Source organism: Monodon monoceros, unplaced genomic scaffold (genome assembly GCF_005190385.1).
Source record: "Monodon monoceros isolate NGI ecotype Baffin Bay Population unplaced genomic scaffold, NGI_Narwhal_1 Super_Scaffold_11, whole genome shotgun sequence".
NCBI lineage: Eukaryota > Metazoa > Chordata > Mammalia > Artiodactyla > Monodontidae > Monodon > Monodon monoceros.
Genome location: NW_021703767.1, coordinates 12,315,607 through 12,332,287, shown reverse-complemented (window position 1 = coordinate 12,332,287; position 16,681 = coordinate 12,315,607). Strand labels below are relative to the sequence as shown.

Genomic DNA, 16,681 nt, shown 5'->3' with positions numbered 1-16,681 from the left:
TCCTCCAGTTAAATTAGGAGTCAAGAAGAAATTTTCCTTAGAGCCAAAAAAGCTGAAATGAATCAGTAAATACAATTAGAACTAGTCTCACTGCTTAGCAATATCAAAACCTACAGCACAATGTAAAAATAATCAGTCTTACCTGTCAAAAGCAGGTGCATTGGCTTCAAACCCCCTTGACATACGAACACGATGAGACCCCACCTAAGATAAGAAAAATATGTTTAACCATACCAAAAGCCAACATGTAGACAAAAGAAATATTGTTTACAGTATGTAACAATGCATTTGCTAAACACCCAGTAGCGAGCTGAGTGATTGCCATTCATGATATTCTTTAAAAAACAAGTTCTAGGAGGTTCTCATCCCTTTTATTTTTTAAAACACAACCTCACAAAAAAAGAACTACAAGTTAGACCATTATGAAACACTTGTAAACTAACAAGGATTTTTATTTATGTAAGATATTTTTAAGAGTGCTTTCACATACATTACCTTGTTTTAAGCTGAAACTACGTGCCCTTTATATGTCAACCGATATTGCCACTTGGGCAATAAAAAACCGAATACAGCCAAGTGAATAAACTTGTCCTCTCAGGGCAACAGCATTCATTTCAAAAAAGATTCGCATGACAATTCAGGCCTCCTGACCAAAAATTCCTACTCTTCCGGGCTGCCGACAAGTGCAATGTCTACATATTCTTTTTTTCTCTGTTATGCTGAATACTCTGTTCACTCCTCCCTCACCCAAAGATCCTACAAATTAAAAATATTGTTCCTGGAAAAACAGACTTTCCAAGTCAATCTCTCAGGCACACAACTATAGTTACAGCACATTTTGCAGAATCAGAAAATCTGGGTTAAGAGAATTAAACAAGATGGAAAATAACTAGCGATTGTGTTTTGTTACAGTTTTTCTTTTCTCCTATAGGAAAGCAACAGAGAGATGAGGCAGAATTGAGAAAGGTATAACAGATGCCAAGAAGATATACAGCAGTGAGACCAGATTCTTTCCCTGAATTTCACTTTTAAACATTTCCCTGAGACTTTGGGATCAAAGTTCCCCAGAATTCGTTCTTGCCAATCTGTGAACAAAGTGACTTTAAAGGCAGCGTGGGAGGAGGGCTGCCAGATCAGTCATGCAGTCGGACAAGTAAAACTAGAAAATAAGCACTAATATGCCCATCCAAGTTCAAAACTGAATTAACAGTGTTATCATTCACTCAGCAATACCCCTCCTGATCTGATGAGACAACTGAATGACTGTCCTGAGAAATCAGTGGATTCTCTCTTTAGTGCTTTTTATTCTTAGTAAGAAATTGATTAGCCAAATGTTACATCTATATTCCATTTCATTTTCTAGTGCTTAACAGACTGCATAAAATCTTAAATTTTGAAAGATGTGTGCTCCAGGACTTTAAGCATTTTAGGCGGCAGAAAACTTTCTCTTTGGAGTCCTCTCAGGTAATTGCCTATACTATAAAAGTTCAAGACTTAGCATTTTGTTTATTCATTAACATTTATCTTGCACAGTACTCTCAACTGTTAAGAAGGTGAAAAAAATACAAGTTTTCTCATGTTTTTTAGGTAACGGCTGTGGTGGTTCCCTACTGTCTGCTCCCCAACGCATATACACAGTTAGCTACACATCATAACACAGCAATCTGTTGGTTAGACTAGACCAGGTTTTATTACCCAATGTTAAAAAAAATTCTATAATAAAAAAGTTATGTCAACGGTGATAAAAGTTTTAAGGCTTTAAATAACCATAAATTTACCCCATTAAAAAAAAAAGTTACATCAAAGCTGTGTTTAGAAAACCATTTCACTGGGTGGTGGTATGCAACATCACCTTCTGACAATAGCATTGCTTCGTGTTCACATACTCCTGAAACTTCAATTCAACCAAAAATTCAATGTGCCACACCACGCCAGGCATAAACCTCATGACGCTTACCATTTTTAAGACTAATATAGGCTATAATATAATGTAATGATATAGTATCAGAGGAATACTACAAATTATAAATGCTAAGTACCTTCAAAAAAAGGAAATCGTAAGTAAAACGAGTGAGTTGCCAGCACTTGAAGTATCACTCTTACCTGGGCAGCACCTTATGACAACTCTTATGATGCCTCAAACTAATTGATACTGATGTTTATCTTTTCCATAAAAGGCCTGTCTCCCCAAACAGACTGCAAGCTCTCTCTGAAGCACCACTACAGTCTTTGAACTTCTCATAGGATACAAGACTATATACACCAAATGTGTACAGAATAATACACGTTTAAAAGAACTTAAGGATTTCATGAAGAGATCCGTGTGGAGGAGTGACCGGAATCCATTCCACGAGATCTGAGTCGGCTACCGAAGGACAACAAACCTTCGTTTGGGGAGCAGAGGATTCTTGCTAGAAATAGCCAGGCATGAAGCCAGATGAGTAGAGGAAGCCAGAACACGAAGAAACGGGTGCACAGATCTGATGAGTGAAATAGATCCAAAGTGGTAAGAATGGCCAGAAAGGGAGGAGACCAGTTAGAAAACTGTGAGAATAGAATCTTCCAGGCAAGAAGGAATTATGAAGACCTTAACTGAGATGACAGGAGTGGGGATGAAAAGAAAGAGAAAGTCCCAAGACCTAGGAGAAAGCTGGGGCTAAGCGTCACAGGGCCGCCTTGCTGGCTCAGGACTGGCCACTGGAGCAGGCAGGGCTGGATACGCCGCAAGGGCAGCAGGAAAGGATCCAGTACAGCACAAGTTTTCTAATTTGAGTGGTTAACTTAACCACTCAAATTAAAATGCAGATTCCTGGCCCCATTCCAAAAGATTCTTTTTTTGAATCTTTTCAAAAAGATTCAAGTTGATTCAAGTTGAATCTTTCAAAAAGATTCAAGTGAAGTTGAGGCCATGAATCTGCATTTTAAAATCACTGCCAAGGATTCCTTTAAAATATTTTAAGAACCTGAGAGGAATTATGCATGGAGGAAAAGAGGTAGAACAAGGGACAACTGCCTGAGGATTCTCTGTCCGTGACTTGTGAAGTGCGACATCTCACTAGGCAACACTAACTTCAAGGATTCCCAATAATAAATTCCAGTCCCGAGAACACACAGGACACCTAATGACCATTTACAGCCACCCTAAGTCAAAAGTCCTTATTTGTCTTCTATGAGAAAATGAACTTGGGGTCTTGATATTTTCATTTTTTTTTAAATCAATATCTATTATTTTCATTCCTCTATTACCTACTCTTTTAGAATGGTGGGGAAATGATAAAAGATACTCATGAAACGAATCCATCCCTGTTCAAAGAAAGGCTGGCTTTAAAAACTACTAAGCTAAATAACTGGGAACTACTGACCCAATCCTCAACCCAACCTGAGACAACAGGCCAGCTCAGTGATGATTTGGCAGAATTGCTGGACTGCCTTGATGTCTCAAATATTACTCTATCAAGAAAGGCACGATTTAAAAATCTGTAGTTTTCAGCCCATAATCAAATGACATTATCCAGCCAGACTACTTGTGTGGACAGGCCACGGAACACAGAAGGAAGTCGGAAGGAAGCCCCACCCAAGGAGGATCCCTCAATGTAACTACTCAGGATCCAACCTTACTGAATAACCAAACACTGTAATTCTGAACTTCTTCATAACACAGAAAGCAGGTAAAACAGAGGGCTTATAAATAGGCTATTACAATCTCTTATACTAGCCTGTCTCTAAAGCAAAAGCATTTACCTTGCATCAAAACAGGGTTTTAGAAATTTCTTAAAGCAAATATTCCAAACACCCTCCTCTGGTCACAAAAAGTTAGGAGAAGTGGGGTAGGGTGGGTATTCTTTCCCAAGAGAGACTTGGGGAGCAATGTATCTATTTAAGTTACACCTATATGCCAAAGATAAAACCCACATGAGTTAAACTGGTCTTAACGAGAACTCAGGAATTTTAGCAAAGCAGTACAAGTATTAATCCTTGTTAATTCTTAGCCTGTCTTGAATAAACTGCCTTATTGAAAAGGTTCAAGTGGTCTGCAATTTTCCTCCACAATAACCATCCTAGAATAAGAGAGATCCAACTGTGAACTAAATGGAGGCAAGATTTTTTTTTTCTGTCCGTTTTCTCAATACTGTAGACTGAGGTACAAAATTTACTACACATTATATACCAGAAGCCTAAAATGAATATAATTTAACACTTTCAGAACTAAACATGTTTGAATAAAAATAAAATGCAAAATCACACTACTATGGGCAATCCAGTATTATGATCTTAGGTGAAAAAAAATCTTACGTTTAATCAACAAAGGAAAGTTTAGGAAAAGAAGATCAGAAAGCAAAACAGAGAACATATTCAAGATGACAAGTCACTACAAATTACAAAGTAAAATTTCAGTAGCAGATATATTCTTATTAACAACAATAGCTAACCCTTACCTAGTGCTGACTGTGTGTGCCAGTTACTATTCTAAGCACTTTCCATTTCACCCTCATAAGAACCCTAAGACCTAAGAAGTAGGAACTACTAATATTATTCCCATGTTACAGATAAGAAACCTGAGACACAAAGGGGTTAAATCACTTGTCCAAGATCACAAAACTAGTAGTGGTGAGTAAGGGCTCAAACTGAGAAGTCTGGTTTCAGAAGCTTTAACTACTACATTTTTCTACCTACAGAAACTAAATTGTTATACACTAAGATACTGAGATAGTAAGCACAGAAACACTTTGAAAATCAGTGTCCCATGAAAACATCAAAATTTTAATATTAAATATGGGAGCTGAATTTCTATGGATATTTAAAAGAACATTAAAGGAAAAAATAACTAGAACAATTCCAGGACCTCTGTGCTTGGATCCTCATTTATGGATCTAGCTAATATTATTAGACTGAGTAGTAGAACTATCAAATGAACTGATAAACTATCCTGAAACTTTAGAAAATATGGAAAGTTCTCAAGAGAAAAAAAAACCTGGATGTCAAAACGCATACCTGCAACCCTGGTTGCTCCCAGAACAATGGGACAGACCCCCGGATTTGTATGAAGGAAGAAACACAGTCATCTAAGTACACAACCTACAGAGAAAAACAATGGGTAAAATATTTCCACAGACGAAGCTGTTACCTCTACAGCAAAAGACAAGTTTCCTAACTTCTAGTGCACGCCAGTTATATCTCATGACCAATCTCTCATATACAAACGATCCTAACAAAATATCCAATAGGCCACTAAATAAGTTGGATTCTTTTTTCAACTAGTGATAGTTCTTCTATATACATTAACCAAGAAAATAGTGACTACAGAAGCATAAGAATTACAACTTTTAAGAAGGAATTCCTTTTGAATTTCAATATTTTATACATATACCTTCAGAGTTCATTTTTTTCCTTTAGCTTTTTCTATTTTTCAAAAACTAATTTGAAGATCTGAAATGGACCGGGGGCATGGCCTGAATTTACAATTACATAGTTTCATAGTCAAAAATATTATAACTTTTCATTTTAATGGTACTATATACCTAGCTTTAAGAGTTGGGTTTGACTTAATTTCATCAAAACACACTTTTCTTAAGCTGTCTAGCTCTATAATTGAGGATTTTAAATTCAGTACTAAAATGTATGACACTGGCAATGCCATGCTGATTAGCAAAAAGTTTTGTTACTTACTTGAAGAGCCATGGCTAAATAAGTTTGTTTGTGGGAATCCTCTCTTAAGGCTAATAAGTAGCCAAGAACAACCATAAAATGACATTACAGATGTCGAAATGAGTTCTGAATCAATAAAAATCTGTTATCGTATTATTCTCTGTGCCCCTCCCCTAATACATGAATTAAGCAATACAAACATATACCTGTTCTGTTTCTACAAAATTGGCGACGTGACCGTCATCATTTGTTCCCCGGACGTTGAACCTGGTCCCAGCTCGTTCACAGCTTAGCCTGGAAACGAGGCAAGCCTTTGCCTGTTTATGAGCAGCATAAATTGTTCTGACTTCTACTCCCCCACACATGAGGCGTAATAGCCAGTCATCGCAATTCACACCATAGTGCTTGAGATGCAAGTGCAAAGACTGATTCCTAACAAAAAAAGAAGTAACTGCATTAGCGTAATGAGCACTGGACGACTCACAGCGTACGTTTCAAAATGTTGCTCCTGGAACATGCACATTAAAAGGCACCAAAAATAAATCAATTCATTTACATTTACTATGGCAGGGATTGGAAGATAGGGCTATAAAATGAGATCCTTGGACATGTGATCTATGGTCCATAGAAAAGAAGCATACATTCTATGTTTTTAGAATCTGGGCCCCATTTCTGTTATGTCTTTATTCATAATGTATTTATCACTTGTTCCAAAAAAGGGTTTCATACACACATCCCCACCCTACTTTAGAAGGCTCTACTTAAGGCTTGACTTTTATAAGGCTCCATTTTAATTAATTTAAGTTTAAACAGCCAGATGGGCTAGTGGTTACCGTATTAATGCATGTCTAGAGTTTTCCACTGCTCCAAATACTTTTACATTCTAGATAACGGATGGGGCCTGGTTGCCAAACTTTTTTGGGGCAAAGAGTTTTGTTCAAACGAACACGCAGAAGCCTGGTGATCAGGAAACATAAAAGCAGAGTTGCTACGGCTAAAGCAGGGCTGAGGGGCTGGGGTCCTGCCACGCCGGCCATCTTCTCATCCTGCTGGCCGCCTCAGGGGCTCTGTCCGAACCTTATTCCTCCAACAGCAAACACGTGAAGCTCCTCACCAACCTACCACCAAAGCAAATATACTGTTGTGAAGAAAAACTTTCTATCTGGTACTTTCAGATAAAAAGGTGCCTTACAAAAGTGAAGTTTCTAGAATACTGGAGCTTGGTTCTCTGAGTTTTAAAACTACCAATCTAAGCGGAAATCTTTCTTAAGTGCTTTGCACCATCTTGTTGTCTTAAGAGGTATAAAAACAATGTCACAGCATTTTCTTGACGCCTTAGGGCCATTAATACCAAGAATACAGAGCAACGCCAGCTGGAGCAGTTGTCCCCAACCCCCTCCTGTCAAGCGACAGCTGTAGGAGACAGAAAACAGGCGGTGGCCACGTGCAGTCCTGGAAAACCAGCTGCAACCCCAGCCCTTCTCACCCGCTCAGGAAAGCATACTGGAATGGCGATGAGTAGTAGGATTACTCAGGCGATAACATGAAATCCAATGACATAAGCTTCCACGCTTATTATTATCTACATTGATCTGAGGCAAAGCTCAAACTGTGACCCAGTCTGTCCAGACACCACAGCTGAGGCCCCTGTCCTAGCAGAGATCCCCCATTTAAATAGGAGCGGGATCCGTACATTTATTCAGGTAGAGTTTCTCCCTCTGCTGTCAGTTTTCATTTTTCTTTGCAGTCAATGCCTTGCTGTTTTGATTGTTTAAATTTACACCTGACTCTCGACTGGCAGCAGCCTCAAATCTCCAATGGAGTAAAGCTGCCTGGGTTTTCGTGATAGGAAGTTGCTACTCTCTGGCTACAAAACTTACTTGGCTGTATCCTGGAAAATACTCCTACTAATAAGCTGCAAGGGTAGCACAATGAGTTCTAAGAGCTTTCGTTTTTCTATACTAAGTGAAGCTCCAGTATCCAATCCTTAGCAAAACTGTAGAAACTGTAAAACGAGCAAAACTCACCTTTGGCACTTCAGCGTCCCCTTCGCTCAGCCTGTCTCCTGCTGGACAAACCCTTCAATCTGTTATCTAAATTTGCCCCAACTCTAGCCATAATTGAATGAAAGGATACATGAATTATTCCCACTGATTAAACTTAGTGATGTTCTGGACTGCTGACCATTTAGCCAATGCATCTGCACCTGCCTGGACTTCTAATTATGGCAGAAAAACTTTTCTCTCTCAATCAAGGAAATTTTGGGTGAATGAGCAGGCGGGAAAAAGGTAAGGATAGCTGCCCTAAGTCCAGCTGCAACACCGTTACCTTTTGCAGAATCTTCAATGTCTCTTCCGTCAGAAAAGTGTAGGGCTGACACAAGCAGACAGGACTCCGTCCACTCGTCTGTCCCACTGACCTCCCCACCGCACCCCGCCCCCTGACTACAGTGCTCCAAAGCCCTTTTTCACTCTGCCCTCTCTGCTCCCCCATGCCACTCCTTTGGGCTGAGATACTTCCATGTGAGCTACAAGGTGACCAAGCTATTGCTCTGAAGTTAGCTTCCTGTCCTAAGGTTGTTGACTTTAAGCCCTCTGACACCCAGGGCCTTCTCCAGGACCATAATGGCAGATAGCGAAAGTGGGAGGGAAAGTATACAGGAGGAAACACCTTGAATCTGAACTACTGAGGGAGACCGAGAGCAGAGAGTCCCGGACTTTGGCCTTATAACATAAGTAAACAAATGAAATAAAATTTGTCCGTTGTGTTAAGGAAAAAAGTCAACATCGATGCTGACTGTGGACAAGAGAACGGCTATACTAGAAATCTGGTCTGCTCCAGTAAAGTGATACTAATTACAGTCATGTGGGCCCTGCCCCCATTAGTGCTTACTTACAATACAGCACACTTACGCATAATCGTGAAACACGGCACAGTTACATATTTTATTATGGTAACTTTTATTAAGTCTTATTTTATTACAGTACTAAACTTTATCCCAGCGTACTACTTCCTGATAGTCGGTTGCTCTTGAATCAAGATCATCTACTTACAACCTTAAAATTAAAAATAATAAGGGAATGTGGGCTTAGAAAGGCAATGCTGCCAGAGACAAGACCTCAAAACTGAGAACAGTGGATGTGAGTAACACAACCGTATTACAATTAATTCGTTCCTAATTTTAAAATAAATATTTTAAATATATGTCTGAAATGGAAGGTCAGTCTAGATCAGGGAGAGTAAATGGGTTTCACATCACATGACAACTTTAAAAAAATGACAGTGGATGCCTGCTATGCTCTGCTGAGGATACTGTAGCAGGAAAGAGCGGTGTGCTCAATGGGCAATGCCCACTGCTGCTATCTCTGGAAATAACTGTTCAACCTTCTAGGTTGCACAGCACGTGATCACGAAGGGAAAAATGTAATATGAACTCACCAGAAAAATCTATTATCGGTTGTATGTTCTTGCATGCTACGATGGGCATTAAGACTCAGATCCAAACTGACTCCAGATGCAGACCATGCGAAATAGAAGTTTCCTGAGTTCAACACTTTTCGCACTTCTGAAACGCGATCCTCATCTGAAGAATCGATTCGTAGTGATATAAATTCAGTGGAAGTAACTCGGAAAACTTCGGATTCTTGAATTTTCCCAACAGACATACATCCAGTGACGAGGACCAGATAATGTAACATAATATCACCTGCAAAAACCAAAGACTTTAATTGGATGAAAAGTCCCAATGTTTCTCAAGCTATTCAAAGTTTCTTCCGCCTTCCTTCTCGTGTCTCCATGTTTGAAAATCTGGCCTTGTGGTTATTTTAAGTTTATCATAGACATGTTTAAGTTCACAACTAGATTTTGGCAAAAGTTAGGGGAAAAAATCCTTGTTTAAATACATTCAGTATAATGAAGCATTTAAACATTAACAGAATAATCTCACATTTATGAAACTGTTCCTCTACTTAATTGAAGGGTATGCAAGATTTATCAAATAAAAAAAATATATATGCCTTATCTTCCCTACCTTTCCTTTAAGACTGTTAGAAAGTTCAGACAAGACAATGAATGTGAGAGTTCTGTGTAAATAGTAAGGTTGAAAACATGGCACATAAATGTGAGCTGCTGCTGCTGCTATGTGGACAAAAAGTCCTTGGAAACAATTTATAAAGCAATTTGGCTTATAAAAAACTCAGGGATTTTTTCATCTAGTATTGACAAAAATTCTGTGCAATGGGTATGAAGGTGGAATTCAGCAGTGGCGTACTTTGTTTTTTCTGTTTGTTTGTTTTAATTCATTAATTAATCTTATTTTTGGCTGCGCTGGGTCTTTGTTGCTCCGCACAGGCTTTCTCTAATTGCAGTGAGCGGGGGCTACTCTTCGTTGCGGTGTGCGGGCTTCTCACTGCGGTGGCTTCTCTTGTTGCAGAGCACGGGCTCTAGGCACGCGGGCTTCAGTAGTTGCAGCGTGCAGGCTCCAGAGCGCAGGCTCAGTAGTTGTGGCGCACGGGCTTAGCTGCTCCGCGGCATGTGGGATTGTCCCGGACCAGGGCTCGAACCCGTGTCCCCTGCATTGGCAGGCGGATTCTTAACCACCAGCAGTGGTGTACTTTGAACGTGGGCTTTAACGTAGGCAGAAGCACCCTGCGCCTTGGCTCCTCCACTACTTATTATCCAAACCAACTTCACTGTGTTAACATAACCAACCTGAGATATCCACCCTTAGAAAATAAGATTAAAACAAATCTCACTGGACTGCGAGGATGACCCAAGACAGTATTAGCTAAGCACTAGGCACAGTACTTTACATGTGATAGATTCATAACATATGGCAAATCTCCATTTGATAGGCCAGAGCTCCTCAAAGTATGCCCCATGAACCAGTTCACAGGTACCAGTTCATGGTGAGAAAAGGTGCTTCTCCTAGAACAGAAAATGACATCACTAAGTTCACCATTTGGTTTCGCTGACTTCTTTTTTTCTCCATAGTAAGAATTTATCAATGAAGGAAGCCATGTGTTGATCTGCACGATGGTGCTGGCTTCTTTTCTCACCCAGACCAATAACAAAACAGTTTATGGAACGTAACCAGTCCTTGGGCCACACTCCGAGTCACACCGTTATAGAATCATAAAGGTTACTTTGCAGCCCATGGTGACACTAGGTAGCAGACACAGGCTCGACTGAGACCTTTTGAATACAAAGCAGATGTCTTTTCCACTATAAACCAGGGAAATCAGTGTGTGGTTCCCACTAAGACATCTTTTCCTAAATGCACTGAAACAAAGAAAAAGGGCAATGCCCTGATTTTCTCTTTTGACAACTGATACCAGTCTCTTAAAGTGTTCAAATAGGACGCTGTCTCTGGAACTTAAAATCACAAGAGCATGAGCATGTAGCATGCCTTTTCGGGCAAGAAGCATTATCTCAAGATTAGCTTAATTAAGGTTTAAAAGCTGTTACCACACTTATAGCTCAGATATAGAGTCTGAAATAGATAGTCTCTCTCAAATCCTTAGAATTACAAAAACAGAAATGAAAAAAATAGACCAATTATATCGACTACTTACCAAGATTTAATCGTAAAACACCTAAAAGTCCATAGGCATCTAGAACTTTGGAGTATGTACTCTTGATTGCTTCTTTTTCTGCTGATGCTATAAAAATAAATAAATAAAAGTTTTAGGGTAAGAAAAAGGACCTGAAACATCAGATTCTATTTAGCTATAAAGCCAGAGTTTCAAGCAAAAATGTCCAAATCTAAACCTGATATTCTTAACATAAATGCAACGCATAAAATATTTTTTCAAACCAGTAAATTAACAGTTTTTCCCAAAGAATTAACAAGTTACTCCAGCCCCATCTATTCCCTAATCCATCCTCTCCTAAAGATCTGAAGTACTACCTTTAACAATATTCATGTTTTGGAGGTTGCTTTTGAATTTTCTTCTCTGTTCCACTGATCTGTTCACCTACTCTAATACCAGGAACACTCTCTGTTATGATATCCCCTATAGGACAACACCCAACTCCTTAACAAAGAGTCTTCCAGAATCTGGCCTCAACATACCCTTTCTGCTTCATTTTTCATAACTCTCCTCTCCTTCCCACCCCCTGCATCTTAGGCTCCAATCATATTAAACTATCACTATGGCCCAAGCATGGTCTTTTACATTTCTGTACCTTTGCACAGCGATCTGGCTTTCTGCCTGAAAGACTCTATACACAACCTTTTCCTCTTGGCAAAATTCTATTCACCCTATAAAAACACAAGCACAAAATCACTTTCTGGAAACCTTCCTTTACTCCTCCAGGCACAGGTCTTTCACAGAGCTCCCTCTTCACGTTGCCCAAACATTTAAAATATACTCATCGCTTGTCCTTCTCATTAGCCAGCCTGCTCCTTGAAGGCAGGAATTCTGTCCTATTCATCCTTTCATCCCTGACACTTAGAACAGTGCTTGACGCACAGAAGGCTACTAACGTTTAAATAATGAAAGCTAATGGCAGTACTTGACCACAAAGTCTAGCAGGGGGGAAATCGTCAGTCTGGCCTTTGTCTGGATTTATTTCTTCTGCTATGAAGTTAATGTTATCTGCTAATGAATATAACCCACAGATTAATTTCCCTAGGACAGGCTGTTGTGGTTATTCTATCCAGAAAAAAACAAAACAAAACAAACAAAAAACAAATCCTGAAGCTTTAAAGGAAAATGCCTAGTTCTTAGCAAACACACTTATTAAAAATTGAACACAGAACCAAAGAAACATAAACCACAGCTAGTAACTCAATGGACGAGTACAAATACTACATTCTAAGGTCTACAAATCTGGAAAGGTATGAGCCTCTTTCTCATTCTATCCTTTCCCTTCCAGTTTTCTTCTTTACTGACTTCCCTTATCCACTCCCTACCCACAACCCACCAACTCACCTCTTAGCTGACTGGTTCACTCCTCATTTACCTCTTATCTCTTGCACTTACCCCTTTTCCCTTTCCCCATTCCTCTATGATCTGTACATGAACGATAGTATGTTATAAATTCTAACAAATTACATTCTGATACAGAATTATAGTACATTTTTAAAATTTATTTATTTATTTATTTATGGCTGCGTTGGGTCTTCATTGCTGCGCGCGGGCTTTTCTCTAGTTGAGGCAAGTGGGGTCTATCTACTCTTTTGTTTTTTATTTTTTTTTGGTGCGCGGGCCTCTCACTGCTGTGGCCTCTCCCATTGCAGAGCACAGGCTCCGGACACGCAGGCTCAGCAGCCATGGCTCACGGGCCCAGCCGCTCCGCGGCATGTGGGATCTTCCCGGACCGGGGCACGAACCTGTGTCCCCTGCATCGGCAGGTGGACTCTCAACCACTGCGCCACCAGGGAAGCCCGCGGGGTCTACTCTTCATTGCGGTGCATGGGCTTCTCATTGCGGTGGCTTCTCTTGTTGCGAAGCATGGGCTCTAGGCACACGGGCTTCAGTAGTTGTGGCCTGCAGCCTCAGCAGTTGTGGCTCGCGGGCTCTAGAGTACAGGCTCAGTAGTTGTGGCACACGGGCTTAGCTGCTCTGCGGCATGTGGGATCTTCCCAGACCAGGACTTGAACCCGTGTGTCCTGCGTTGGCAGGCAGATTCTTAACCACTGCACCACCAGGGAAGTCCCTCTCTGTCGACCTTTATTGCCAACAAAATGGCTATCTTCTCAGTCTACTGCTTTCCTAATATCCCATAGTACTCTGCATTAGAGCTCTCTTCCTTTGTTTTGAAGCTCTTCTCCAGGGTTCTACAGACCAGCTCACTTTCTCCGCCTGCCTCACCTCTTTTCAGACCATCTACTCTTATGCTTCTTCCTAGTTATCCCATTTCTGCCTTCGAATGAGCTGTGCTCTGCTAGCTGGCAGCACAGGCCTTATGAGACTGAAGGACTCAGTCACTCAATTAGCTGATACTGTCACAATTTTCTAGTATGTTCATTATTAGGGGTAGGTCTTTATCTTTATCAAACCACCCAGTATGAAGTTAGGGAGTGAGGAAGATTTCACCAAGCCACTAAAGTTATGGGGATTTGAATTTCATTCTGCATTCCTAGAGTTCCTATTATTATTACTGCACCATATATTTCGAGAACAGTTACTCCTAACATTCAGTGACAAGGAACACAGCTAGAAAACATCACAACATAAATTTTAATATTTTATAAAGTAAAACAGGAACTCCTTCCCCTAAATACTGCCTTGTTAAGAGTACCACATGTACAAAAGCAAACCTTAGAGAGGCTTGCTATCTCTGATGATAGAAGGCATGGCTTCCAGGGCAAATACTATTCCAGAGTTTTACAGGTTACATGTTATATGCATTTCAAATACTATCACTGGTAGAATAATATAGACATTACTAGATGTATCTACCAGTTTAGCAGCAACCAGTTGGGTTCCAATACCAGCAGCTAGTAAGGGTTAAAAAGAAAATAATTTTTAATATTAAGTCATCACCTTCCCTTAGAAAAGAGAAAGTCATTTTATAACAAATTATCCTGCAACAAAATGTTCTCTCTCTAATAATGCATAATAATTACCTTTTCGTTAACTGTGCTCCAAACATATGAATCTACCATGTCTTTCGGGCCCAAAGAAGACCCATCTATTAGACTGTCACCTGATACAAACATGCAGACAAATGTCATGTTGCCTGGTTATTTGTGCTTTTGTATTATATTCTGAGGCTCAAGAAACAGGACACATTTAAACACACAATTTAAACTAAAGTGCATATTCTTAGATAAAAGTATGCTAAAAGAAAAAAAAAAAGATTCAAAGAATAGATGAGATTTCATCTTCCCTGCCAGGAATTTTTTTGGTTTCCCCTCAAAATATTAAATGAAAAATTTTAATGATTTTTTTAGAGTGACGAATATTATTTTAGCTGAGGTACTTGTATATTGTTTCTGTGATGATCAAGACAGTAGCTAACTAGTTACTGGGCTAGGTATTTTTCATGTGTTATTCAATTTCCACAAGCACCCCATGAGCAGAATTGCGACTACTTCCACTTGACATGAGGAAACAGGCTTAGAGAGATTACTGATTTGCTACTAACCTGTTTAAGCTTAAACAGAGTCAGAGAATGCAGCTTCATGAGGGAAGGGGCTTTGTCTAGCTCACCGTCCTATCCCCGGTGACCTAGCTCAGTGCCTGGCACCCAGGAGGGGTTCGGTAATTTATGTTCAATGAACTGGTGAATGCAATTTCAGAGCCATACGAACGTTTAACTCTAGACACTTCCAATTTCATAAAAGAAAACCGAGTGTTTTCTTCTGAAATATTTTTAACCTAAAGGACTGCAGAGGATTACCTATTTTTCCATTTACGCTTCAAAGGTCTGGGGTGGGTGGAAGGAGGTCCTTTGCAGGCTGTGAGAGTCTAGGTGGAGTAAGAAGGGTGGCCCTGTTCATGGAGTTGAAGCCAGAGGTGGGGAAAGAAAGCATCCACTTGGGGGGAGGAGCAGCCGGGCAGGAGATGCTGAAGTCTGAGTGAGGAGGGTGGTGTCCATCCAGAGACAGTAGGAGTGGCCTGGCACGGGATGAGAAGGCAGGGTGCACTGGAGGGAGCCCCAGGCAGGATGCTGGAGCCCCACTGGGGTGAAGAAGGCAGCCACGCGGTGGAGGAGGCTGCAGGGGCAACAGGAGAGTGGTTATGCACAGGGGAATGATCAAAGACCACAGGAGTAGGCTTCTCACTGTCAGAGAAGGGAATTGCAAACATGGAAAGAGAGAAAACTAGAAAGGACACTGCAGTGCTGATCAGAATTGGAGTTACCAGTATGAACTCACGGTTTTCTAGTGAGACAGACTGACAGAGATATAAGTGGGTGGGTATAACTATGTATGCATATCATATACACTTATATGTTCTCCTTAGCTCTAGCCATTGACAGGACCACGACCAGCAATACTCCAATAACAAACAGCACACCTAGCACCCAGACCTTGCCTTCTAATACCATTCTCCACTAAAAGGAACTAGGACTCCTCGGAGAAACAGCTAATTCCAGGGGAAGGGCAGGGACAAGATGAGCCTATAACATGTTTCTGCACCAGGAAGTAAGGGGGTGTTCAAAGAATGATGGTGGCATGTTACAAAAATGCAGAAGCTGGCTTAAAGGGGCTTCTTTTACTGGTGAAATCTGGGACAATTTGAGCATCAAAATAAATTATAAGAGTAACAGATTACAACCCACTGAATAAACCCATAAACTGAAAGTTTGAAGAGCAATGGGACCATACATAATCTCAAAGTACCTCACCTCCAAACACTTATTAATTATAAAGGAAAAAAGAGCCAGCCAGAGACACCTGGCAGACACCACCTTAACCCAAGTAATCCAAGTGAACACCAACAGTAATGGGACAAGTCAAGATTGTGTCAACTGACAGGATACAATGAAAAGAACGCAGCAGCACTTCTGTAATATTCCTGCCAAGATAACCTCAATCTGAGCATGAGGAACCATAAGACAAACCCAGAGTGAGGGACATTCTACAAAACAATGAAGATGGCCTTCATCTTCAAAAGTTTTATGGTCATAAACGTCAAAGACTGAGAAACTTTTCCGCATTTAAGGAAACTAAAGAGACACGATAACTAAATAAAATGCACAAAATTCAACTGGATCTTTTTTCTACGAAAGACATTGTTGGGACAACTGATGAACTTAAATGGAGTCTGAGGATTAGACAACAGTAAGGTACCAATGTTAATTTTTTGATGATTATATTGTAGTTATGTAGGTGAATACCTTTCTAGGAAATATGTAATAAAGTATTTGGGGGTGACAGGGTAACTTGTTGGCAACTTAGTAGTCTTAAATAGTTCAGAAAAAAAAAGTTCTTTTGTACTGAACTTCAACTTTTCCATATATTTGAAATTATTTAAAAATTAAAAAAATTTTTCTTAATGTAGCCAGCAAAAATAACTTTGAAAACACATGTGCATATGCCTAAGTTATGAAGCTTTTTCCTCTAAAAGGCATGAAGATA

At 40.1% G+C, this 16,681-nt stretch overlaps 1 protein-coding gene across 1 annotated transcript in view; it reads right to left on the bottom strand.

Moving 5' to 3' along the window:
* Positions 1 to 16,681, bottom strand: part of SYNJ1 (synaptojanin 1) — an 88,980-nt gene that overhangs the window by 54,190 nt on the left and 18,109 nt on the right. The window contains 5 exon segments of the mRNA XM_029214021.1: positions 143 to 204; positions 4,993 to 5,076; positions 5,853 to 6,078; positions 9,085 to 9,352; positions 11,220 to 11,306. Coding sequence (XP_029069854.1) covers positions 143 to 204; positions 4,993 to 5,076; positions 5,853 to 6,078; positions 9,085 to 9,352; positions 11,220 to 11,306 — 727 coding nt within the window.